The following is a 24,479-nucleotide window of genomic DNA, read 5'->3' on the forward strand; positions in this document are numbered from 1 at the left end:
TCAACTCCCAGAATTCCCCAGGCAGCCAGCTGAGGAATTCTGGGAGTGGAAGTCTACAAGCCTTAAAGTCGCCAGGGTTGGACACCCCTGGACTAAAGGGTGAATTTACAAAGGGGACAACAACTTTTAAGCCTTTGTTCTATTTTTTACAATTCCCATGATGAATCGGGGCTGGTTGATATGATATCTTTGGAGCCACAGGTGCGCTGTTCGCTTTCTGTTTTGATGATGCCTTGGACGGACAGAGGTAATGGCAGGAGTGAATAATGGCAGTTAACAGTTATATCACAGCCATCCTTCAGAATATTGTGTTACTTTTCCAAGTCCCTGCGATCGGGGAAATTATTCGTAATAATAATTTATTTAAGTCACAACTGGGCATAGTGCAGGGGATGGCTTAAACGAATCTGACGGATAAGGTTGTGTTGCATTCCATTGTCGTTGTAAACAATGACGCTTCCTACCACTCTGTGGCTCCCAGCCCAAGGCTTATTTATTTATTTATTTATTTATTTATTTATTTATTTATTTATTATTTATTTATTTATTGGATTTGTATGCCGCCCCTCTCCGGAGACTTATTCTACTCCTGCACTGAAAATGCTCAAAATAATAATAATTTTAAAAAGTCCTCCGAGTTACATTTCAATCCAACCAGATAGTTAACCTCACAGTGATGAGAACGGATCTAGCCAGGCTTTTTGAATTATTATAATATAAAAATAAAAATAAAAAGCTTACAAAAAGCAATGCAGCATACCCCAAGGCCATGGATTACAACTGCTGGGGAGATGACAGAATTATATACGCTTTAAAAAAGAAAAAAAATAAGAAATCCGAAGGAACAATCCGCACTGGCAATGAATTCCCGTATACACAATAGAACAAGCAATCGGATGTCTGCCTAGGCTTTGGGGTGAAACAACACAAATTTCTTTGTTTGTTTTTTTCGGTCAGGTTACACTTTTTAATAAAAAAAGATACAATAAAATAAAAACACACAAATAAAATTGTACATAAATGTGAATGTCCAACACTGAAAAAAAGTAGGGAAGGCCGCAGCACCGGGACAAAAGCTGCCTCCGATGAATGGTAACTTTGCCTGGACGCTGGATTTCATCAGCCCGAGACGTCGCTCCACCCCTGGTTCGTATCAGCATCAGCATCGCAGCGAGAAGCGGAAATCCCAACCACGTCCAAAGAGGTTCGTTTCAGGCCAATGAAGTAGAAGAGCCACTTGGTTCACCAGAAGGGCCCCCCCGGTGGTGCTATCGCTGGTGGGCAGGTCTTTTTTTCCTGTGCTGTCCCCTCGTCTTTATACATGTCCTTGTGCTCCAAGGCGAAGTCCCAAGGCCTGTGGTTTGGAGTCATTCCTTGGGGAAGGTGATCACGCTGTGGTGATGGCGTTAAGGTCCTTCATTAGTCCTTCCAGGTGGGCCATCTCTTTGGTGAGTTCATCCGGTTCGTAATTCTGCGGGAGATTTAATAGGGTTATTGGACATAGAAACATAGAAGACTGATGGCAGAAAAAGACCTCATGGTCCATGTTTGAAAATTGAACAGGTCCAAAGACGGGCTACAAGAATGGTGGAAGGTCTTAAGCATAAAACGTATCAGGAAAGACTTCATGAACTCAATCTGTATAGTCTGGAGGACAGAAGGAAAAGGGGGGACATGATCGAAACATTTAAATATATTAAAGGGTTAAATAAGGTTCAGGAGGGAAGTGTTTTTAATAGGAAAGTGAACACAAGAACAAGGGGACACAATCTGAAGTTAGATGGGGGAAAGATCAAAAGCAACGTGAGGAAATATTATTTGACTGAAAGAGTAGTAGATCCTTGGAACAAACTTCCAGCAGACGTGGTTGGTAAATCCACAGTCGCTGAATTTAAACATGCCTGGGATAAACATATATCCATCGTAAGATAAAATACAGGAAATAAGGGCAGACTAGATGGACCATGAGGTCTTTTTCTGCCGTCAGTCTTCTATGTTTCTATGTAGTCTGCCCTTATACTATTTTTTGTATTTTATCTTAGGATGGATCTATGTTTATCCCAGGCATGTTTAAATTCAGTTACTGTGGATTGACCAACCACGTCTTCTGGAAGTTTGTTCCAAGGATCTACTACTCTTTCAGTCAAATAATATTTTCTCATGTTGCTTTTGATTTCCCCTCCAACTAACTTCAGATTGTGTCCCCTTGTTCTTGTGTTCACTTTCCTATTAAAAACACTTCCCTCCTGGACCTTATTTAACCCTTCGACATATTTAAATGTTTCGATCATGTTGAGCTGCTTTGTTTAGGAAAGAGGAAGGAGGATAGCGGCCCAATAGCAACAGCACATAGACTTATATACTGATCACACAGCATTCTCTAAGTGGTTTACAGTGTCGGTGTATTTCCCTCAACAATTTAGATCCTTTTACCGACTGTCAAGTGCCCCGAAAATCAGAAGATCCAGGCCGTTCAAATGGTTGTAAAGATTTATTGCAAGCTTAAGCTCTCTACAAGAATATGAACTACTAACAGTCAAAGCAAATTGGCGACAGATAAGAGATAAACTAATTCAAAGTAGGCCGGACTTAAATCTCTTGTGGGAACGAAGGAATTCAGGAATGATGGTGCATCCAGAATATCTCCGGGACCGCTTTCTGCCGCACTAATCCTAGTTAGGTCCCACAGAGTTGGCCTTCTCCGGGTCCCGTCGACTAAACAATGTCGTTTGGCGGGACCCAGGAGAAGAGCCTTCTCTGTGGCGGCCCCGACCCTCTGGAACCAGCTCCCCCCGGAGATCAGAACTGCCCCCACCCTCCTCGCCTTTCGTAAAGTTCTTAAGACCCATCTCTGCCGTCAGGCATGGGGGAGCTGAGACATCTCCCCCGGGCCTATACAGTTTATACATGGTATGTTTGTGTGTGTGTTTGCTTTTAATAATGGGTTTTTTAGTGTTTTTTAAATTATTAGATTTGTTCTTACATTGTCTTTGTTATTGTTGTGAGCCGCCCCGAGTCTACGGAGAGGGGCGGCATACAAATCTAATAAATAATAATAAATAAAAATAATAAATAATTTGACCCCTCCCTCAGGCTTAGTCTGGTCATCTCCTACATCGACCATCTTAAGGATGGAAGGCTGAGTGAACCTTGAGCCAGTCATGATCAAACTCCTGGCGGTGGGCACAGTAAGCCCTCAATAACCACTGTGCCACCTTGCCAGTGGTTATAAGGTGGGACTGAGCAATCAAGCCAGATTGCTCAGCAGTTATTGCTGCCAAAAGGGGCCAATTCCAATTTCTGTTCCATAGGGAAAGATGAAGGCAGCAGCATTAAAACGAGATCATAAATGATGAACCGAGAACAAAAGTGACAGGAGAGAACAAGCAGCATCCACAACGACAATAGTTATGAAGCAACGGTTCACATTTAATGGCCTCGCTGTTATATGGAAATGTCGAATTAAAGCATCGGCCCATTCAGAACAATGCTGCCAAGCTCATTTAAACTGGTGCCTTAGAAGGCTTAGCAATGCTACTTCAGATCTTTGAAACTCTGGCATTAGCCAAAAGGGAACAGCTATTGAAGAGCAGAGATGCCTCATAATTGATGAACCAAAGATGGGAACAATTTAACAACAGTGCACTTTATAAATGTTTAATCTATCTTGCGTTGTCGTTGGCTTTTTGAAAGCTTGGGCTGCAATGTCGTCATCCAAGGGAACTGTTGTGCTTAGCTCTGGCCCAGCTCCTGCCCCAAGGACTGTGGATGTGAGGGAGACATCCACATGCTGCAGGCCTGTTTTGCTTACAGTGTGCAGTGGAAAGGGTCTCCCTGCTATTATTTTTACATTTATGAAGCCAGATAGGATACAGCATCGCTAGGCTATAGTCCAGGAGCACACTCACACTTTCTGTGTCTTCGAGCATCCTTGTGGTTTCCTGCACGTCAGGGGCACTCGGGACGATGACGGGCATTGGAGGCCGAGTCCTTCCTAGAGTTCCGATTGATGCTGTCTTCACTGAATGAACTGGATGGCTAGAAGCTTGACACAATTATAAGCATAGTCAACCTTTTAACTAACAAATGTAAATTCGCACGAATCCCAGCGACCGGTTAGGTCCCACAGAGTCGGCCTTCTTCGGGTCCCGTCGGCTAAACAATGTCGTCTGGCGGGACCCAGGGGAAGAGCCTTCTCTGTGGTGGCTCCGACCCTCTGGAACCAGCTCCCCCCTGAGATTAGGACTGCCCCCACCCTCCTTGCCTTTCGTAAATGCCTTAAAACCCACCTCTGCCGTCAGGCACGGGGGAACTGAAACATCTCCCCCTTGCCCATGTTGTTTTGGTATTCGATTGATTGTGTGCTTGTTCTTTATATATATATTGGGGTGGTTTTATGAATTTCTTAACTTAAAATTGTAATTGGATTGGTGGGTATTGGATTTGTCACTATGTACTGTTTTTACCATTGTTGTGAGCCGCCCTGAGTCTGCGGAGAGGGGCGGCATAAATCTAATCTAATGTAATCTAATGTAATCCAATCCAATCCAATCCAATCCAATATAATATAATATAATATAATGGCAGGTCATATCACAACTTTCCCCCCCGTCACTAAAACAGGGATGAGCGTGACCACTGGCCCATGACACATCCAGCCCACGGGCCACGAGTTGACACCCCTGTTCTAGAGTAATTGTGATTTTGTTGCAGCTGCCAAAAACGTCACAGGAGTTCTGACATTTGCCTGTAGATCAGCTTTTTTAAACATTTGGCATTTTGAGATGTGAGGACTTCAATTCCACACATGCTGGCTGGATAATCCCAGCGACTAGTTAGGTCCCACAGAGTGGGCCTTCTCCGGGTCCCGTCAACTAAAGAATGTCGCTTGGCGGGACCCAGGGGAAGAGCCTTCTCTGTGGCGGCCCCGGCCCTCTGGAACCAACTCCCCCCAGAGATTAGAATTGCCCCCACCCTCCTTGCCTTTCGTAAGCTTCTTAAAACCTACCTCTGCCACCAGGCATGGGGGGAACTGAGATATTCTTTCCCCCTAGGCCTTACAATTTACGCATGGTATGTCTGTATGTATGTTTGGTTTTATAATAAGGTTTTTTTTAGTTGTTTAGTATTGGATTGTCACATGCTGTTTTTTGTCACTTGTTAGCCGCCCCGAGTCTGCAGAAAGGGGCAGCATACAAACCCAATAAATAAACTGTTGTGGTTAGCTCTGGCCGAGCTCCTGCCCCAAGGACTGTGGATGTGGGGGAGACATCCACATGCTGCAGGCCTGTTTTGCTCCCAGTGGAATCTGCTCATGAAGGCTCCTCTGACCAAGAAGACATTAGTGACAGGGAGGAGGAGAGTGTGGCAGACAGCTCAGAAGGAGATCAATTATCTAGCTCCTCCTTGGATTTGGAACAAGAGTTAATGATACAGCCACGCATGCGGAGAGCGATGCATAGGCAGCAACAACTGAGAGATTATTATCAAAGAAAATGAGGCCACCTGTGGTTGGGTGGGGCTGTGGTCATTAGTGAGGCTGCTATAAAGAGCAGCCTGTGGGTTTGGCCATTGTGGAGGATTATCTGATCGTTGTGTTTCGTGACTGCTTTACTGACTTTGACCTTTTGTGTGCTGATTTTTCCCCACTTTGAAACTAAACCAGAGCAAAGTGTGTTTCACTTTGTGAAAGAAGAAGGACTGTGAATTGCCTCACAGCTGCAAGCTAAGTATCACAGAACTGATAAGGGACTTGTACAAATTACCAGTTTGTTTGGAGACGAGGGCTCTTTGCTATACCAAAAGAGGGCTTGGTTTAAGTGAATTTTCATTATAAAGAACATTTTCAAAAGTGTCTGTGTCTGAAATTTGTACCTGTGAAGTTTTGGGAGGGGTCTACCAGAGAGCCCGACAGAACAATAAACAAACAAATAAACAAACAAACAAACAAATAAATTCAGGAAAATTAAAAAAATAAAGAAACGCCGATCTAGAAGATTACGTTAAGGGTACCACTCCCCTATCTCCTCCCTCCACCATTCGACTTTCCCTCCCCCTTACTCACCTTGCTGTGCTAATAAAGGTGTGCTTGGCAACGCAGGGTCGTAATTGCTGCCAGTGGGCGGGACGGCTGGCACAGCGAAGCTCTTCAGAGGATGAGAGGGACGGACGTGGGCAGTGGGGAGGGTCTGGCTTGTCTCCTCTTCCTGGGTACTGGGCAGGTAGGATGCTGAAACACTCTCTGGCTCTTGGTGGTCAGTACAACATGTCTGAGACAACGATGCTGGCATGGTGTCTGTGCTAGGTGTATTTCGAACAGATTCTGCAGACGAGGGAAGGAAATGAGCCGTTAGCTTTAACTTTTCAACCTCAGAGGGTCCGTGAAAAGGCCAGGGGCCTTCAATGGCGTTAGTTGGGTCACACACTGTTGTGGTTAGCTCTGGCCCAGCTCCTGCCCCAAGGACTGTGGATGTGGGGGAGACATCCACATGCTGCAGGCCTGTTTTGCCCCCGGTGGAATCTGCTGATGAAGGCTCCTCTGACCAAGAAGACATGAGTGACAGGGAGGAGGAGAGTGTGGCAGACAGCTCAGAAGGAGATCAATGATCTAGCTCCTCCTTGGATTCGGAACAAGAGTTAATGATACAGCCACGCATGCGGAGAGCGATGCATAGGCAACAACAACTGAGAGATTATTATCAAAGAAAATGAGGCCACCTGTGGTTGGGTGGGGCTGTGGTCATTAGTGAGGCTGCTATAAATAGCAGCCTGTGGGTTTGGCCATTGTGGAGGATTATCTGATTGTTGTGTTTCGTGACTGCTTTGCTGACTTTGACCTTTGTGTGCTGATTTCCCCCGCTTTGAAACTAAACCAGAGCAAAGTGTGTTTCACTTTGTGAAAGAAGGACTGTGAATTGCCTCACAGCTGCAAGCTAAGTATCACACATCCCTAACCCTAACCCTAAGTTAAGTATCTGAGAACTGATAAGGGACTTATACAAATTACCAGTTTGTTTGGAGACGAGTGCTCTTTGCTATATCAAAAGGGGGCTTGGTTTACGTGAATTTTCATTATAAAGAACATTGTTTTGAATTTTCAAATGTGTGTGTGTCTGAAATTTGTACCTGTGAATTTTTGGGAGGAGTCTACCAGAGAGCCCGACAGAACACACACTCTCTTTAGTTCCAAAGAAGGCCAATAAACTGAGAGAATGAGAAAGTCACCCCAAAGCTCGATCAGTTAGCACTTATACCTAAAAGGTTTTATGCTTTTTACTTAGGCTCTATAAATAGTTAATTTGTTTGGAAAAAGCTTCGCATGTGATCCCGTCACTGAATCAAAACAAAACAAATATATTCAGCTTTCCAAATCACCCCTGAATTTGCTAACTGGTTCATCCTTTAGTGAACTGTCTGGAGATTTCTTAGTTGCCTAGCTTTCAAGTGGTTTTCATTAATGCTAGGTATACAGATACCTCTAAGCTGTTAGTTTTTCCATATTCGATGCAAAAATTGGATCCTCTTGATGTTAGAAATTAAAGCAAAGCTACTAGCGCTCTACAATTAAATAAGGGGGTATTCTCACTTCAGAGTCATTATTTGCAGCTTTAATAATAAAAGAGAAAATTATGCAAAATGTAAATTCTCAACAGAGAAACCGAATTACCATCAGATCCAAGATTAAATAAAATTCTAAATGCTTATATGTGCCATTCACTAAAAACACAGAAAGGACCACCTTAGTCTCGGGGCTAATCTGACTCCAATAGAACAAAGTGCAGCAAAACAAGTCACATCCATATACAACGTGTGCTATTACACAAGGAAGAAAGGAACACACAATTAGTTCAATCGGCAGATACAACCTTCTGAGTTTGGTAGATTTGGGCTAGTGGTGGCCACCCAAAACATGTCGTTTGATTTTTTTTGCAATTAGATCATATGAGGCTCTGGTCCTCATGGTTCTTTTGCCAATGGCGGACCTCCAAAAATGGGTCGTTCTTCTCACCTGTGGAATTAGCCCTGTCAGAATGGGAGACAGATGTGCCAACTGGCCATAGGTTTGCCTGGTGATGGAGATAGTTGCAGGTTGGAGAAGCGAGGTTGCCGGAGTGGAAATGATGGTGAGGGTTATCAAGGGAATGGATGGGATGAGCACTAACCACAGCTGCGAATGAACATAAGACAGAAAAAAAAAGCTTAACACAAGACCAACCGGCATGCGGGCCAAAGTGAAGCCCCTACCCCAAATTTCATCAACAAAAATGCATCGAAACAAACAGACAGAGAGAGACTAGGACGCCCGGTTCCAGATTCCTAGAAGAAGAGATATTATTCTGTCAAGAAATTTCCAGGGATTAGTGTTGTGATTCAGCCTGAGGCTCCTCAGGGACCGGCTGGAGCTCTGCCGGATCCATGCCCAGAGGAGGAGGACAGTGACCAGGAGGGGGAGGACCAGGCAGACGAGGGAGAGGAACGTCAGGAGGAGGAGGAGGGAGAGCAGCCTGAGACCCCCGGGGAGGGGGGCTCTCCCCAGCTAGTAGCCTGGATTCATTGGATGAAGACGCACAGGCTATAATAGACATGCGGCAGAGACGTGCAGCTCAAAGAAGGGGCCAATTAGAAAGGTATTTCCATCCCTGAATTGGCAACAGCTGGGTTTGGGTGTGGTTCTCCTCAGCAGGGTTGAAAAGGCAGGCCCGCCCTTACAGTCTCGTGGAGAGTTATCAACTGGGAGTCCTGTGACCTTGCTTCGATTCTTGGCGTCTCTGATCTTGGCTTGTGGCCTAGAAGGCTGAAAGACTTGGGGGAGGCGTGGGTTTTATTATCTCCAGTGTTGTTTTTGCCAGCAAGAATCCTGTTTTATTGCCTGGCCTTCGTGAAACCTCTGTGAAGCTTCATCGTGTTCCTGTCTGTAAGAACAGTTTTTGTTACCTGTGTTTGCTTTCCAGTATATAAACTGCCTTTGCTTTTTACCAGTGTGTCTGGCTACTCTTTTTGGTTGGGGTTGGCGTCTGGGGGGACCCAGACAGAACAATTAGGAAGCAAGAATTGCAGGTGTTGGCTGCTTGGGTTGCTGAAAAGCATCGGATTTGCTTGGAAGGAAACTTACGGGTTGAGGTGAGACGTGAGATCGAAGCACAGATTATCAAACCGACGTTTCCGCTATACGTGAGCAAAGAGGAATTATGGAGATCTGAGGATGAATTGGCAGCTCTGCGTTGGATCATAATTAGGAATGGGTAATTTTGAACGTGTCTCCAACTTTATGGTATTATATGAAAGTAATTGCACGCATTACTCAACATAAAATTGTAGTTTTATGAGCTTGATTTATAGTTTACAAAAACACACTAACGGTGCTTGTAATTTGGCAAGCAAATAAATCATTGATATTCCAATTTCCCCTCAGTTCACAATTTCTGCACTCATACTACTGCTGAGTTCATTTATAAATCTCCGATCTTTAAGTAATGTTAAAGGATTGTATTTCCACTATCTCAATTCCTGTGTTTCTCAACCAAGAAATCCTAGGTTTTAATTTTGCTGGCTGCTGATCCAATTCTTTCTCCTTGCTTTAGTTAAGCTATTCTTTAACACATGTAAACATAGTGCTTTTAAAATAAAACCCAACGAAAGCTTAATTCATTGTCCCCATATTGCCAATGGAAGGGAATATAGTTGTGAGATCATGATTAATGCAATGTATTTTGTAATGAAGAGTTTTGATATATTGCAGATTGGAATAAAATAAAGGGTAAATCTTACAACAAGCTCAGTAACTCAACCATTCTCATCTTGTTGGTTCTATGCCAATCTTTCGCCATAATAAAAAGTAAAAAGAACCACATACAAATGCATTAATAGAACATTATGATAGGAAGAAATAATCTCTGCAAAGGAAGGAATGTTATTGACCTCCCTTTATAAAGGTTGAGGGGAAAAAACAAGGGGACAGGATTTGTAAAATTATGAAGCATTTCAAACATCTCATCTTGGAATAATGAAAGTTTTCTGACACTATTGGTGGAGGGGCGGCATATAAATCTAATAAATAATAATAATAATAATAATAATAATAATAATAATAATAATAATAATAATAATAATAAAAAAATATTCCCATCCTCACAATCCACGTTGGTCTGAATATTGTATATTAAAAGGCTTCACCTTCATCATGGGAAACATGACGTTTGGATTTTTATCACAGTGTTTCTGAAACACCTTTTAAATAACAATAATTAATTATAGGCATCTTCTCCTTGCCTCAATTTCTCAAAATATTTTTCATACTGTTTCCCCACTCTGAGTGGGGAAGACCATCATCAAGCGTAAACTGGTTCCCTTCTTCACCTCCAATCTTGTAACCTTCACAGTCCAAATACTCTACATCTGTTTCTCCCTAGCACATTCCCAGCTTTTTCAAAGAAAAATAAAACCATCTAAAATCTTTGCAATTTGACGACACACAAATTAGTATCACATCGCCATAATTATATCAGTTACGATAAACGGAGGATCTCAACTAACTCTGGTGACAGAAAAACTATTTTCTTCAACTTCTTCTACTGCCTGTGTATTGGCAGGATCTAGCTAATATATAAATGCACTCTGGCATTGATTTCTATGGTTTTGGCATTTATCTGGCCCATAATAATATTTAAATAGGTTAAATTGATAGAACCCTCAATTGCACACGACATCTCCTGGACCTGCCATCCCTAAACGATGGCTGCGCAAATTTCATTTAGCTGGCAATATTTGTTATTTAAATCCATCGGGGTTGTCATTAACATATCGCTATGGAGATCCAGAAATTACATCCCTATACTAAGGTGAAAAGCCCAAGGCCGTTCTAAGCCTAACCTGTGATATAACGCAGGCTATTCTGCTCAGAATAACTACATGGCACACAGACAGACGGGGCAAATTTATTTCTGCTGCCAGAATGAATCTACAAAAACAGAGAGAGCCTGGGGTAGAAGTCAATGTCACAGGAAAATGTAAGCAGACTGGCTATCTATCTATCTATCTATCTATCTATCTATCTATCTATCTATCTATCTATCTATCTATCTATCTAATCTATCTAATCTATCTATCTATCTATCTATCTATCTATCTATCTATCTATCTATCTAATCTATCTAATCTATCTATCTATCTATCAAATCTATCTATCTATCTATCTATCTATCTATCTATCTAATCTATCTATCTATCTATCTATCTATCTATCTATCTATCTAATCTATCTATCTATCCATCCATCCATCCATCCATCTATCCATCTGTCCATCTATCCATCTATCTATCTAATCTATCTATCTAATCTATCTATCTTATCTATCTAATCTATCTATCTAATCTATCTATCTAATCTATCTATCTATCTATCTAATCTATCTATTTATCTTATCTATCTTATCTATCTTATCTATCTAATCTAATCTATCTAATCTATCTATCTATCTATCTATCTATCTATCTATCTAATCTATCTAATCTATCTATCTAATCTATCTATCTATCTATCTATCTATCTATCTATCTATCTATCTATCTATCTATCTATCTATCTATCTATCTATCTATCTATCTATCTATCTATCTATCTATCTATCTATCTATTGGATTTGTATGCTGCCCCTCTCCGGAGACTTAACCAGAAGTTTATTTAGTGCTCTTAAGACTAAGGGCACTTGGACTATTGCTTTAAATGAACTGCAAGGTAATCTTATGTGGGTGAGATGGAACCAGAAATGTTTGACTCAATGCAGGTGGCTTTGGGAGGTTGAAGCTAGACTTACGTTGAGGAGGTTGAGAATCAAAGGGCATCATCATCTTTGGCCGCATTCCTCTTCTCCCTGCGAGGGTGGACATGCTATCCTCTGACTCGTGACCTGGATTCAGAAGAACAAAGGTCAGGGTCCGCTTGTCTTTCTGTCCACGTTAGGAAACAACAACAAGATTCAGCAGCGAAGCTAACAATAAGCTCAGCGTCCTCTCACCTCTGTAGGAGTTTCGTCTCTGATGAATGTTGCTGTCCATAGAGTTGTCGACGGGGGTGATGTCTTGGGAGTTACGAGGGATCGGGGTGTCGGTCATGATTGGATTGGGATCTGGAGATTTATCGATAGGCTTCAGCTCCAGCCTCTCGTGATGGATCCAAAGATCCGGGGGCTTGACGTCCTTGGAATTGCCTTTGTATTTATGAGAGCCATTCACAGATTTACAAGCAGCTCGTTTTCTTTAAAAGGAAAAACAACAACAATAAGAAATCGCTTATCCCAATTTCCTGCAAGAGGTATCTTCCATAAAAGTATCTTTGAGAACAATAACACTGCCCAGTAGTCTGTTTTGTGAAGGTCTTTGGTGCTCTCCGAGCTGGGTTGTTTTCTTGCAGATGTTTCTTTTTTAAAAAAATATTTTTTATTGTATTTTTTAAAAAGACAAACAAAGACATACAACATTAAACATTTAAGGAGCTGCCATTGCTCCGCTTATCTTAGAAGTCTAACTACTACAAAAAATAAAGACCTAACTGTAATCAGATCAATACAGAAATAGCACACATTTGTATTAGATACTTATTGAATTTAACTCTGTATTCTTATGTTAATTAAATTTCTTTATCTATAAAATACTTATTCAAAAAATATAACATAATGAATAGCACATCTAACGTTGTCATAGTATAAACATTTTTTAAACTGTTTTACTCTATCTTATAAAATTTCAAAACAATAAGTTCAAAAAGTTCTAAATTCTTGTTACTTTAACTTTTAATATTATTTTTAAAGTTCCACCATTCGTATACTTTATCCCATATTTTATAAAATTCTTGCAGATGTTTCATTATCGAAATTAAGTGCCATCATCAATGCAAACAACCCAGCTAGAGAGCACCAAGGACCCTTCAATTCAGTCTTGAGCTACATTAGTAAGTTTTCTATTGTGCATGAAGGATCTTCGCTCTTTCTTCCCCAAAAATAGCGTCCTTCTGTATCTTATTGGATGCCAACATCCATTCCATGTCACCAACATTTTCACCTCTCCAGAAGCAGCCTGAAGGCAAACTTCTGCTGACCTTGAATACAGAGACTGTCCTGCCATTAGGTGCGGTATATCCTGTAGCAACAAAAATCACCCCATCCACACTTCACGCTGAGAAGGGAAGAAGAAGCCATGGAGGTGACCTTTGAGAAGACACCCAGAAGCCCTTAAGACCATAAGACGTTTGTCACTATAGCACAGGGGTACTCAAACTTGACAACTTTGAAGACTTGCGGACTTCAATTCCCTGTATTCTCCAGCCAGCCATTCTGGGAGTTGTAGTCCGCAAGTCTTGAAGTTGCCATGTTTGAAGACCTCTGCTATAGCCTATATCAATAAAGTATAATTTTAGTCTTCCTACATGATCAGTTTCCTGATCTACACTACTTCTGTGCGAACGAATAGAAAGAAAAAATTAAATACTAGAAGCCTGGTAGTTTTGCATGATTGTTTTTTCTCATGTTGAAGAAACGTCAAAATGATTAATTACACTTCAAATAGTTTTGCCCAGGTGTTGGGTAAGGAAACACCAAAACAGTCAAATTAGCATTTTCCTAGTAAGGCCTGCAGCAAGGTTACCAGGGAAAGGAGAGATAAATGTCCCTACCTTGGAGAAACAGAGGCACAGCAATTAAAAAAACCCAACATACCCATCATCTGAACCATTACTATTATTATGTATTACCTGAATACTAGATAAATGGTCAAAGCAATGTAAACTGCAGTTTAATGTTTCCAAATGTAAAATAATGCACTTGGGGAAAAGGAATCCACAATCTGAGTATTGTATTGGCAGTTCTGTGTTAGCAAAAACTTCAGAAGAGAAGGATTTAGGGGTCGTGATTTCTGACAGTCTCAAAATGGGTGAACAGTGCAGTCAGGCGGTAGGGAAAGCAAGTAGGATGCTTGGCTGCATAGCTAGAGGTATAACAAGCAGGAAGAGGGAGATTATGATCCCCTTATATAGAGCGCTGGTGAGACCACATTTGGAGTACTGTGTTCAGTTCTGGAGACCTCACCTACAAAAAGATATGGATAAAATTGAACGGGTCCAAAGACGGGCTACAAGAATGGTGGAAGGTCTTAAGCATAAAACGTATCAGGAAAGACTTCATGAACTCAATCTGTATAGTCTGGACTGGAGGACAGAAGGAAAAGGGGGGACATGATTGAAACGTTTAAATAGGTTAAAGGGTTAAATAAGGTCCAGGAGGGAACTGTTTTTAATAGGAAAGTGAACACAAGAACAAGGGGACACAATCTGAAGTTAGTTGGGGGAAAGATCAAAAGCAACATGAGAAAATATTATTTTACTGAAAGAGTAGTAGATCCTTGGAACAAACTTCCAGCAGACGTGGTTGGTAAATCTGCAGTAACTGAATTTAAACATGCCTGGGATAAACATATATCCAAGATAAAATACAGGAAATAGTATAAGGACAGACTAGATGAACCATGAGGTCTTTTTCTGCCATCAGACTTCTATGTTTCTATGTTTCTAAGTCTGGAGCTGTTAAATTGGCATAGACTCTTTATGTGAGAAAGATTTAAAATTTAAGTTCACAAAAGCACAATGTGCAACTTTATTGTGCCTTTTATTTTGCCTTTCTTGTAAATCACACCCGTTATCCTTGAAACCAGCAGAAAGACACACGCGCCCCTCCACCCAGGGCAACTGAAAACGAAACCTTACTTCTTCTGGTGGGAGTTGGTCCTTCGAGTGCAAAACACAGCAACGATCACTACAACCACAATGGTGATCACTCCCACGGACACAATGATGATCAGCAGCATATTGTATTCTAGAGGGGAGGGGCTGCCGTGAGGGCTGTTGCTTCCTAAGAAAGAACAGAAAAATGATCCAAAATGATTTTTAGAGCTGTAGTTTGAATGGGGATGAAAGGATTGAAAAGTATTACTTAAGCTACATATAAAAATCCATGGCATGTGAGAGATTCGGCCTCCCTTGTTGAGAATTTCAACTGAGGTTTTCTCTGATAAGCCAATAAAATAGGCTTCGATAAAATATGGCTTTGGCCTGGCACATTTGACATTGACCTGCAAACACACGCTATCTTTTGGGGAAATTGTAACATGAATTATTTATTATTATTATTTTTATTATTTTTATTATTATTTATTGGATTTGTATGCCACCCCTCTCCGCAGACTCGGGGCGGCTAACAACAATGACAAAAAACAACATATAACAATCCAATTTAATAAAACAACTAAAAACCCTTATTATAAAAACCAAACATACACACAAACATACCATACATAACTTGTAATGGCCATGGGGAAGGAATATCCTAACTCCCCCATGCCTGGCGACAAAGGTGGGTCTTGAGTAATTTGCAAAAGACAAGGAGGGTGGGGGCCATTCTAATCTCTGGGGGGAGTTGATTCCAGAGGGCTGGGGCCGCCACAGAGAAGGCTCTTCCCCTGGGGCACGCCAAACGACATTGTTTGGTCGACGGGACGCAGAGAAGGCCAACTCTGTGGGACCTTATCGGCCACTGGGATTCGTGCGGTAGAAGGCGGTTCCGGATGTATTCTGGCCCAATGCCATGTAGGGCTTTAAAGGTCATTACCAACACTTTGAATTGTGACCGGAAACCGATCGGCAGCCAGTGCAGGCCACGGAGTGTTGCAGAAACGTGGGCGAATCTAGGAAGCCCCACGATGGCTCCCGCGGCCGCATTCTGCATGAATAGAGATAAGAAAATACTTACCACTGATGGGGGTTTTATAATCTGTTCCAACATCCATTGGTCGATTTCCTTTTCCTGCAGATCCCAAAGCTGGAATATAAAATTTTAACTGTGTTAAGGGTTTTAAGTAACTATCTCATATTATCCACTTTTTAAAAATTTAAGACATTTTTCTTTTGGTTTACACAGGTCACAGATGAGCAATTTGTGGCTCTCCAGCACCTACTCACCTTGAGATTACATGGCCCCAACTATTTTAATGGAAGATTGTCACTCCCCCCCCCCAAAAGTAAAAGATGGGAACTGGGGGAGGGGGGGGGTCTAATAGGCCAACCACCCTCATATGAAATAAAAAGAGCCCTTCCTTTCAAAAACATTGGTCCTAAATCATGCCAGAAAACTTAAAAGACTATTTTGCTGAAGAATTTGAGTGGGGGAGTGGGGGAATTAAAGAAGGAAATAGGAGCAATTTGATTCTCATAATAGTTTTATTCCAATTCCCACTGTTAAAACCTTCAACTCATCACCTCAAATACAATCTTAAAGAGTTAATTGCACCCCTTTTTGTGATCTCATCAAATAACAGGATGGTGTCTGAGTGGATGAGTTTTGGTCTGACCTCCAAGACAGATGCATTCTCTAAGTACACCCACATACAGATATACAGTGTTCCCTCGATTTCCGCGGGGGATGCGTTCCGAGACCGCCCGCGAAAGTCGAATTTCCGCGAAGTAGAGCTGCGGAAGTAAATACACAATTTTTGGCTATGGACAGTATCACAAGCCTTCCCTTAACACTTTAAACCCCTAAATTACCATTTCCCATTCCCTTAACAACCATTTACTCGCCATTATTACTGGTACTCACCATTGAATAAGACACTTAGTGATCCTGATATTTATAAACATAATTACTTATTAACAATAATTATTATTTTTGTTATTTATTTGCAAAAATTATTAGTTTGGTGATGACGTATGACGTCATTGGGCAGGAAAAACCGTGGTATAGAAAAAAAAAACCGTGAAGTATTTTTTTAATTAATATATTTTTTAAACCGTGGTATAGGCTATCCGCGAAGTTCGAACCCGCGAAAATCAAGGGAACACTGTACACAGAAACACAGAGACTATAGAACATATTTAAAATGCCAAACCGATTATATTAACAGAGTATACCTCTGTAATCACGGATGTGCAAACCATAATGTAGTAGCCTAAATCTTTTCTGATAACGAGACAAAATGTAATTTTCCATCCATGTAAGAACTTTGTTTTTTTCTAATTCCCTGTCCCCCGTTTCTGAACAGCTGGAGCCTAATGCTTATCTTACAAGAGGCTCATACTCAATCATTGATATGGCAGGTATTTTCAAGACATATTAAATCCGGAAGGGAAGTGGGCACATTATGATTATCCCTCTACTTAATCCTTTCTAACAAAGCCCAGATCACATGTAGAGATCTCTACAACCAATGTAACATTCAGTTCTCGACACATTCCAGTTGATAGATGTTCCTGTCCATTGGGGACTGATAAGAAATAAATGCAGGGAGAGAGTCACTTGGAAGAGAATACAAGGCTGGATGAATGCAATCATTCTTTGCCACCAAGGGGCTTTAGTCGTCTTCTTCTTGCTTTCATTCATTTAAAGCTATTGTATATTGATGACTGTATACAAACAAATCCTTATTTATTTATATGTAAATCATTTTTGCAACATATTGTCAGGCCTTCTAACAAATAAAGGAATACTATAAAAGTAAAAAAACCAAACCAACCTTAGAGGATTAAAAAGTCAAAACCATGCTCATTAAATAGACTATTTCCATTTTTAAAAAGAGCAAAATATACTGGCATACAGAGAATTTGAAAGTCGTTGTACGGTTTTAATTTTCAACAATTTTGCTTCTAGATGGAAACAAATCTAGAAGGTTGCAAATATGTGGTTCACCAAAAGAAGCCGCAGGTTTTGATATTTTAAATCTTTTAAAATTAAAAGAATAATACTCATAAAAGACCGCACGACACATAAAGCACATCTATTGGTTTACCTTGATCGTTAGACATTTTATCTGATGATTCCGCTACCAAGGGAAGCAGAGAGGAAAAAACACACAAGAGACCAAAATTCACTGACATGGAAACAATAATCTCTGAAAATGGGAAACTCATACTGGACATTATGAAACTCAAGTGGACACAACTACAGCATCCTCAACTACCGATTGGTCATTTAGTGATGGTTCAAAATTCTGGCAGGCCTCCCTGGAATATCCAAATTCAAAGTTCTGATAGCTATGTGACTGCTTTTTCCTACGGTTTTGCTAAAAACTGTTTTTTGATGACGGCTGTTAAAAAAGTTGTAAAATGGGTGTTGGTTCTTACCTGATACAGTATTGCTTATAACAAAAAATACCTTTTATGTTTATTGCTTATTGATTTTCACCCTTACAGAAATTACCAAAAAAAAATTACTATCCACTTTTCCTTTATTACAACTGTTGGTTTTCATCCACCTGGGTCATGGCAAAGTAAAGCCAAAATGCCAGACAGAAAATTACTTTAAAAAAAATGTTTTACAGCTCCCAGCACCAAGTGAAACCCCTTTCCTCATTAATTGATTGTCTCATGCGTTAAATCAGAAGAAAACCCCCAGCATTCCTTTGCAATTTACCTTTAGGTGTCCTGAACTGTACAGCTTCTGACATGGGGCCCATGCCTTTGGAGTTCCGGGCTTGGATCTTGAAATAATACGCTGTGTCAAGGGTCAGTTCTTGAATCTGGTGGGTCAGTCTATTGCCTACTACTGGTTCAATGACCCAGTCATGTATTTCAGCATTGACATCAGTGTTGTAGTAAATTATGTATCCTGCATAACAAAAACACAAGGGTTCTCAATTATGAAGGCATGTAATTCTGAGCTCTGAAAAAAATCTTGCAATCTCTTCTGCTAAAGGCACACAGCTTTTGAATTACTACCATTAGTAAAGAATGTCAAAATGAATTACAGATTAATGAAAGCGAGATGGAAGAAGTAGTAGAAAATATACATAAGGTAAAGAATACAAGAATTAGAGAGATGAGAAGGAAAATTTTACATAAATGGTATTTCACGCCGGTAAAACTAGCATACTTCCAGAGGAAAGGGAAAGGAAATTGCTGGCATGGTTGCCAAATAAAAGGAGTTTTTATGCATATGCTCTGGGAATGTGTTGAAGTTCAAAAATTTGGGAAGGAAGTACAGAATGAAATAAATAATATGCTAAACATTAATTGGATAATTACAAAAGAATTAGAAATACTAGTTAAATATGGGGAATTACGAGAATTTAAAGAAATCAAAACAGCAGCTTTGGAAAGCACTCAAGCAGTAGTGGTTATTAGGGTGGAAAGATAGCAATAAATGGACAATCCAGAATTGGTACTGGTAGATGGTGGACCACATCCACTTCGAAATTATGGAAATAAGATTAAATAACTTTGATGAAAATAAATTGGAGAAGCTGATGGCACGATGGAATAAGGTGAAAAATTATATCTTAAGTAGAATTTATGACGACAATGTGAAAAATAAATTCCAAACCGGAGCTAAGGAAGAAATTGAAACTTATTGTAAATAATATAACCCCCTAAATGGTGGTGGGGGTTTTATTGGTGTTGGGCACGTTTTCTTTTAAGTATTTTTTGTTTGTTGTTAATTTAGTAAATAAACCAATAAAAAATAAATAAATAAAAGTAAAGAATGTGTGTGTGTAATGAGGGTGAGGACATCTCTCCCCATCCATTTATTTTCTTTTAGCCCGGACCTCAACCATGTGTATGCCTTCTTCCAGATGTTGCTTAAACCAGCAAATTTTGAGTGTAAGAGTTTGTAAACATATGTAGTAAGGTTGTAGAGTCCTTCCAATTCAATCTCCCCAAACGGTTCAGAGCAGCCAAGGGCACAAATTTAGCATCTCTTTGCAACTCTGTCAAGTAGCTGTTTTCTTTTGCTACATTGGGCAGCTGCTCTCCACAGCTGTTGTGCAACTCTGCCTGGAGTGGTGGGGAGCTACTTGAGAAGTTGGAGACAAGCACTACATATGTAAGTCCTCTGACATCTTCTGAAGTAGCTTTCTGAAATGAAGTCAAAGGCATTTGCACAGGCAAGTGAGAAATGTACACATACTATTGTGTTTGTTGTGCATCTACCGAATCATCCCTTTTGCCACAAACAAAATTACACAACTACAGTCAATAAAAAGCTGTATCCTGTGTAGTTAATATTTCTCTTCTCATTCAGTTGCCAGGCCCATCCTCGAATACGGCTCATCTGTTTGGAACCCATATCGCATCTCAGACATTAACACCCTTGAAAATGTCCAAAGATACTTCACCAGAAGAGCCCTTCACTCCTCTACCTGTAACAGAATCGCCTACGAGACTAGACTTTCAATCCTGGACCTAGAAAGTTTAGAACTAAGATGCCTTACACAAGATCTAAGTATTGCCCACAAGATCATATGCTGCAATGTCCTGCCTGTCGGCGACTACTTCAGCTTCAACCACAACAACACAAGAGCACACAACAGATTTAAACTTAATATTAACTGCTCCAAACTTGACTGTAAAAAATATGACTTCAGTAACCGAGTTGTCGAAGCGTGGAACTCATTACCGGACCCCATAGTGTCATCCCCAAACCCCCAACACTTTACCCTTAGATTATCCACGGTTGACCTCTTCAGATTCCTAAGAGGTCAGTAAGGGGCGAGTACAAGTGCACTAGAGTGCCTTCCGTCCCCTGTCCTATTGCTCTCCTATATCTCCTATTCCTTTCTTCTATTCCTATATCTCTTCTTCTATTCTTTCATTGATATGTTCTATTACTGTACCTTCTTTTCTATTCTTTCATAGATATATTTTACTATGAGTATCTCTATAACCTTCATCATGTATTTTACTATGTGTATATAGACATATACCCACTAAAACCCTCATTGTGTATTGGACAAAATAAATAAATAAAATAAAATAAAACTATATCATCACTGTATTTTATCCAAAAGACATTTCACCTGTAATTTTGCCGTTGGCTTCAGATGGAGGTTGCCAGTTGACAATTATAGTTCTGGGCTTTCCTTCTTTGCTGACCACTGTTACATCTTTCGGTGGAGAAGTTGGAACTGGAAGAAAATGTAAATTAAGCTGATACAGAACCTTACATTTCAGCATGTTTTCTATCTAAAAGAAATAGTTAAAGCAAAAGAAGTAACAACATAGTCCTGTAAAAAAGGCATCGCAACAAATACCTTGCTCAAAAGTGGTGCCATGGGCTGTCATGCTCCAGGTGCTTGACCTTCGGCCTTTTGTCACCATGACAGAGAATTCATACAACGTGTTTGGTTTTAAGCCAGTGACCAAGAAGCTTAAGGTAGTTGTATTTGCTGTCTACGAAAATCAGAAAATAAAAATGTAAATATTCCGTTCCTATTCCTCCCTTTCTCTTGCTGCCTCGTGGAAACACACATTGAATTTCTTTTTTTAAATTAATAATAATAATTATAACAATAATAATTTATTGGATTTGTATGCCGCCCCTCTCCATAGACTCGGGGCGGCTAACAACAATGATAAAAACAGCATCTGACAATCCAATAATAAAATAACTAAAACCCTTATTATAAAACCAAACATACACACAGACATACCATGCATAACTTGTAATGGCCTAGGGGGAAGGAATATCTCAACTCCCCCATGCCTGGCGGTATAAATGAGTCTTAAGTAGTTTATGAAAGACAGGGAGGGTGGGGGCAGTTCTAATCTCCGGGGGGAGTTGGTTCCAGAGGGCTGGGGCCGCCAGAGAAGGCTCTTCTCCTAGATCCCGCCAAGCGACATTGTTTGGTTGACGGGACCCGGAGAAGACCCACTCTGTGGGACCTAACTGGTCGCTGGGATCGTGCAACAGAAGGCGGTCCCTGAGGTAATCTGGTCCGGTGCCATGAAGGGCTTTATAGGTCATAACCAACACTTTGAATTGTGACCGGAAACTGATCGGCAACCAATGCAGACTGCGGAGTGTTGGTGTAACATGGGCATACTTGGAAAAGCCCATGATAGCTCTCGCAGCTGCATTCTGCACGATCTGAAGTTTCCGAACACTTTTCAAAGGTTGCCCCATGTAGAGAGCATTACAGTAGTCGAGCCTCAAGGTGATGAGGGCATGAGTGACTGTGAGCAGTGACTCCCGGTCCAAATAGGGCCGCAACTGGTGCACCAGGCAAACCTGGGCGAACGCCCCCCTCGCCACAGCTGAAAGGTGTTTCTCTAATGTGAGCTGTGTATCAAGGAGGACGCCCAAGTTGCGGACCCTCTCTGAGGGGGTCAATGATTCTCCCCCCAGGGTAATGGACGGACAGATTGAATTGTCCTTGGGAGGCAAAACCCACAGCCACTCCGTCTTCTGGCGGGACCCAGGGGAAGAGCCTTCTCTGTGGGGGCCCCGACCCTCTGGAACCAGCTCCTCCCTGAGATTAGGATTGCCCCCACCCTCCCTGCCTTTCGTAAACTCCTTAAGACCCACCTCTGCCGTCAGGCATGGGGGAACTAAAACACCTCGCCCTTGCCCATGTTGTGTTGTTGATTGATTGTCTGTGTGCCTGTTTTTTATATATATTGGGATTGTTTTAGGAAATTACTAATTTTAAATTAAATTGTAATTAGATTGGTGGGCATTGGATTTTTATTATGTACTGTTTTTTATTATTGTTGTGAGCCGCCCCGAGTTTGCAGAGAGGGGCGGCATATAAATCCAATAAATCTAATCTAATCTAATCTAATCTTGTCTCGTGGCAACACACATTGAATTTCTTTTTTTAATTGCAGAAGGTATGGAAAACATTCCATTAAATCGACCATTTTTCTCACCTTGTATTTTGTGTTTGCAGGAATGTTGGTTTTCCAGCGGACGGTGTAGTAACGGGCATCCGACACCTTCTGGTTCTTCGGCAGAGAGTTGTCTGCCCAGGTGATACGAATGGTGTCGTGGCTCAGACTGGAAGCCTGAACTCCCACGGGTGGCATCATGGGGGAGGGGTCTGGCACTGGAGTGTATGGAGCATTAACAACAAATAAATCAACTTCAGAAGTGTCTAAAGAATTGAGGGGGTAAAAATGTGGGGTATTGCAATAAAAAAAAGAAAAGTGGCGTTATACGTGAATAGAAACAAAAGGGTGGAATGCAGGGCAATGCAATGAAATGAGAGGTGAGGAGTGGAGAAAAAGAGAGAAAAGCCAGAGTTAATAGGCACCACAGCACCACAAAACAAGTTCTCAGTGATTATTTTGCTTTTTTTTTAAAAAAAAAATAACACAGCATCAGCAGATTCTACAGAACTTAGTGTTAAGTAGGTCATCGAAGATAACAAGGACAATGACTTTCAAATCTTCAGTATCCATTTGAAAAAGTTTACTAATTAGGATATAGAGTATTATAGTTGTTTTAAAACATTAATTTATTCCAACTTTAAAATCGAGGTAGAATTAGCATCCAACAGAGACAGTGATAGAGAAGTACAGTACCAATGCTTAGTATTAAAAGGAAAATGCGTATTTGCAAGCCGAAAGACATCCAGGAAGTATTTTTATAAGAAGAACTAGGATTTAGCAAAAAACAAACAACCATGTGTTCAGTTCTGGAGACCTCACCTACAAAAAGATATTGACAAAATTGAACGGGTCCAAAAACGGGCTACAAGAACGGTGGAAGGTTTTAAGCATGAAACTTATCAGGAAAGACTTAGTGAACTCCATCTGTATAGTCTGGAGGACAGAAGGAAAAGGGGGGACATGATTGAAACATTTAAATATGTTCAAGGGTTAAATAAGGTCCAGGAGGGAAGTGTTTTTAATAGGAAAGTGAACACAAGAACAAGGGGACACAATCTGAAGTTAGTTGGGGGAAAGGTCAAAGGCAACGTGAGAAAATATTATTTCACTGAAAGAGTAGTAGATCCTTGGAACAAACTTCCAGCAGACGTGGTTGGTAATCCACAGTAACTGAATTTAAACATGCCTGGGATAAACATATATCCATTGTAAGATAAAATATAGGAAATAGTATAAGGGCAGACTAGATGGACCATGAGGTCTTTTTCTGCCGTCAGTCTTCTATGTTTCTATGTTTCTAACCAATAACCAGTCCAACAATAAAATACCAAATCAGTGTTTTCTTTCAAACTACTTATTCTCCAAAGCACCAGAAGGCAGGACAAGAAGCTATGGATGGAAACTAACTAAGGAGAGAAGCAATCTGGATTCAAGGAGATTAGATTAGATTACATTTATTGGATTTATATGCCGCCCCTCTCCGCAGACTTGGGGCGGCTCAGAACAATGGTAAAAACAGTACATAGTAACAAATCTAATATTTAGCCATCTAAATTACAGTTTTAGGTTAAAAAGTCCATAAAAGAAACCCCAATATATAAAAAAACAAGTACACAATCAATCATACACCAAAACTACAAGGGGGAGATGTTTCAATTCCCCCATGACTGAGGGCAGAGGTGGGTTTTAAGGAGTTTACGAAAGGCAAGGAGGGTGGGGGCAATCTTAATCTCTGGGGGGAGCTGGTTCCAGAGGGTCGGAGCCACCACAGAGAAGGCTCTTCCCCTGGGTCCCGCAAGATGACATTGAGACACTTTCTAACAGTGAGAACAAT

At 40.8% G+C, this 24,479-nt stretch overlaps 1 protein-coding gene across 4 annotated transcripts in view; it reads right to left on the reverse strand.

Moving 5' to 3' along the window:
• Window positions 1–931: 931 nt before the first annotated feature.
• NEO1 (neogenin 1) overlaps window positions 932–24,479 on the reverse strand; it is an 88,657-nt gene continuing 65,109 nt past the window's right edge. For 2 of the 4 annotated variants that reach the window (XM_070762646.1, XM_070762645.1), the window contains exons 17-28: window positions 22,685–22,860; window positions 21,067–21,205; window positions 20,833–20,940; window positions 18,450–18,644; window positions 15,795–15,863; window positions 14,753–14,897; window positions 12,015–12,253; window positions 11,814–11,906; window positions 8,009–8,167; window positions 6,065–6,322; window positions 3,909–4,045; window positions 932–1,471 (exon numbers count right to left, since the gene is read on the reverse strand). In XM_070762646.1, the coding sequence (XP_070618747.1) occupies window positions 1,388–1,471; window positions 3,909–4,045; window positions 6,065–6,322; window positions 8,009–8,167; window positions 11,814–11,906; window positions 12,015–12,253; window positions 14,753–14,897; window positions 15,795–15,863; window positions 18,450–18,644; window positions 20,833–20,940; window positions 21,067–21,205; window positions 22,685–22,860 (1,802 nt within the window). In that variant the 3' untranslated portion in view covers window positions 932–1,387. The remainder of the gene's footprint in view (window positions 1,472–3,908; window positions 4,046–6,064; window positions 6,323–8,008; window positions 8,168–11,813; window positions 11,907–12,014; window positions 12,254–14,752; window positions 14,898–15,794; window positions 15,864–18,449; window positions 18,645–20,832; window positions 20,941–21,066; window positions 21,206–22,684; window positions 22,861–24,479) is intronic. The other 2 variants (XM_070762648.1, XM_070762647.1) reach the window with 1 other exon arrangement.

The sequence above is a fragment of the Erythrolamprus reginae genome, chromosome 10 (assembly GCF_031021105.1).
Source record: "Erythrolamprus reginae isolate rEryReg1 chromosome 10, rEryReg1.hap1, whole genome shotgun sequence".
Lineage (NCBI taxonomy): Eukaryota > Metazoa > Chordata > Lepidosauria > Squamata > Dipsadidae > Erythrolamprus > Erythrolamprus reginae.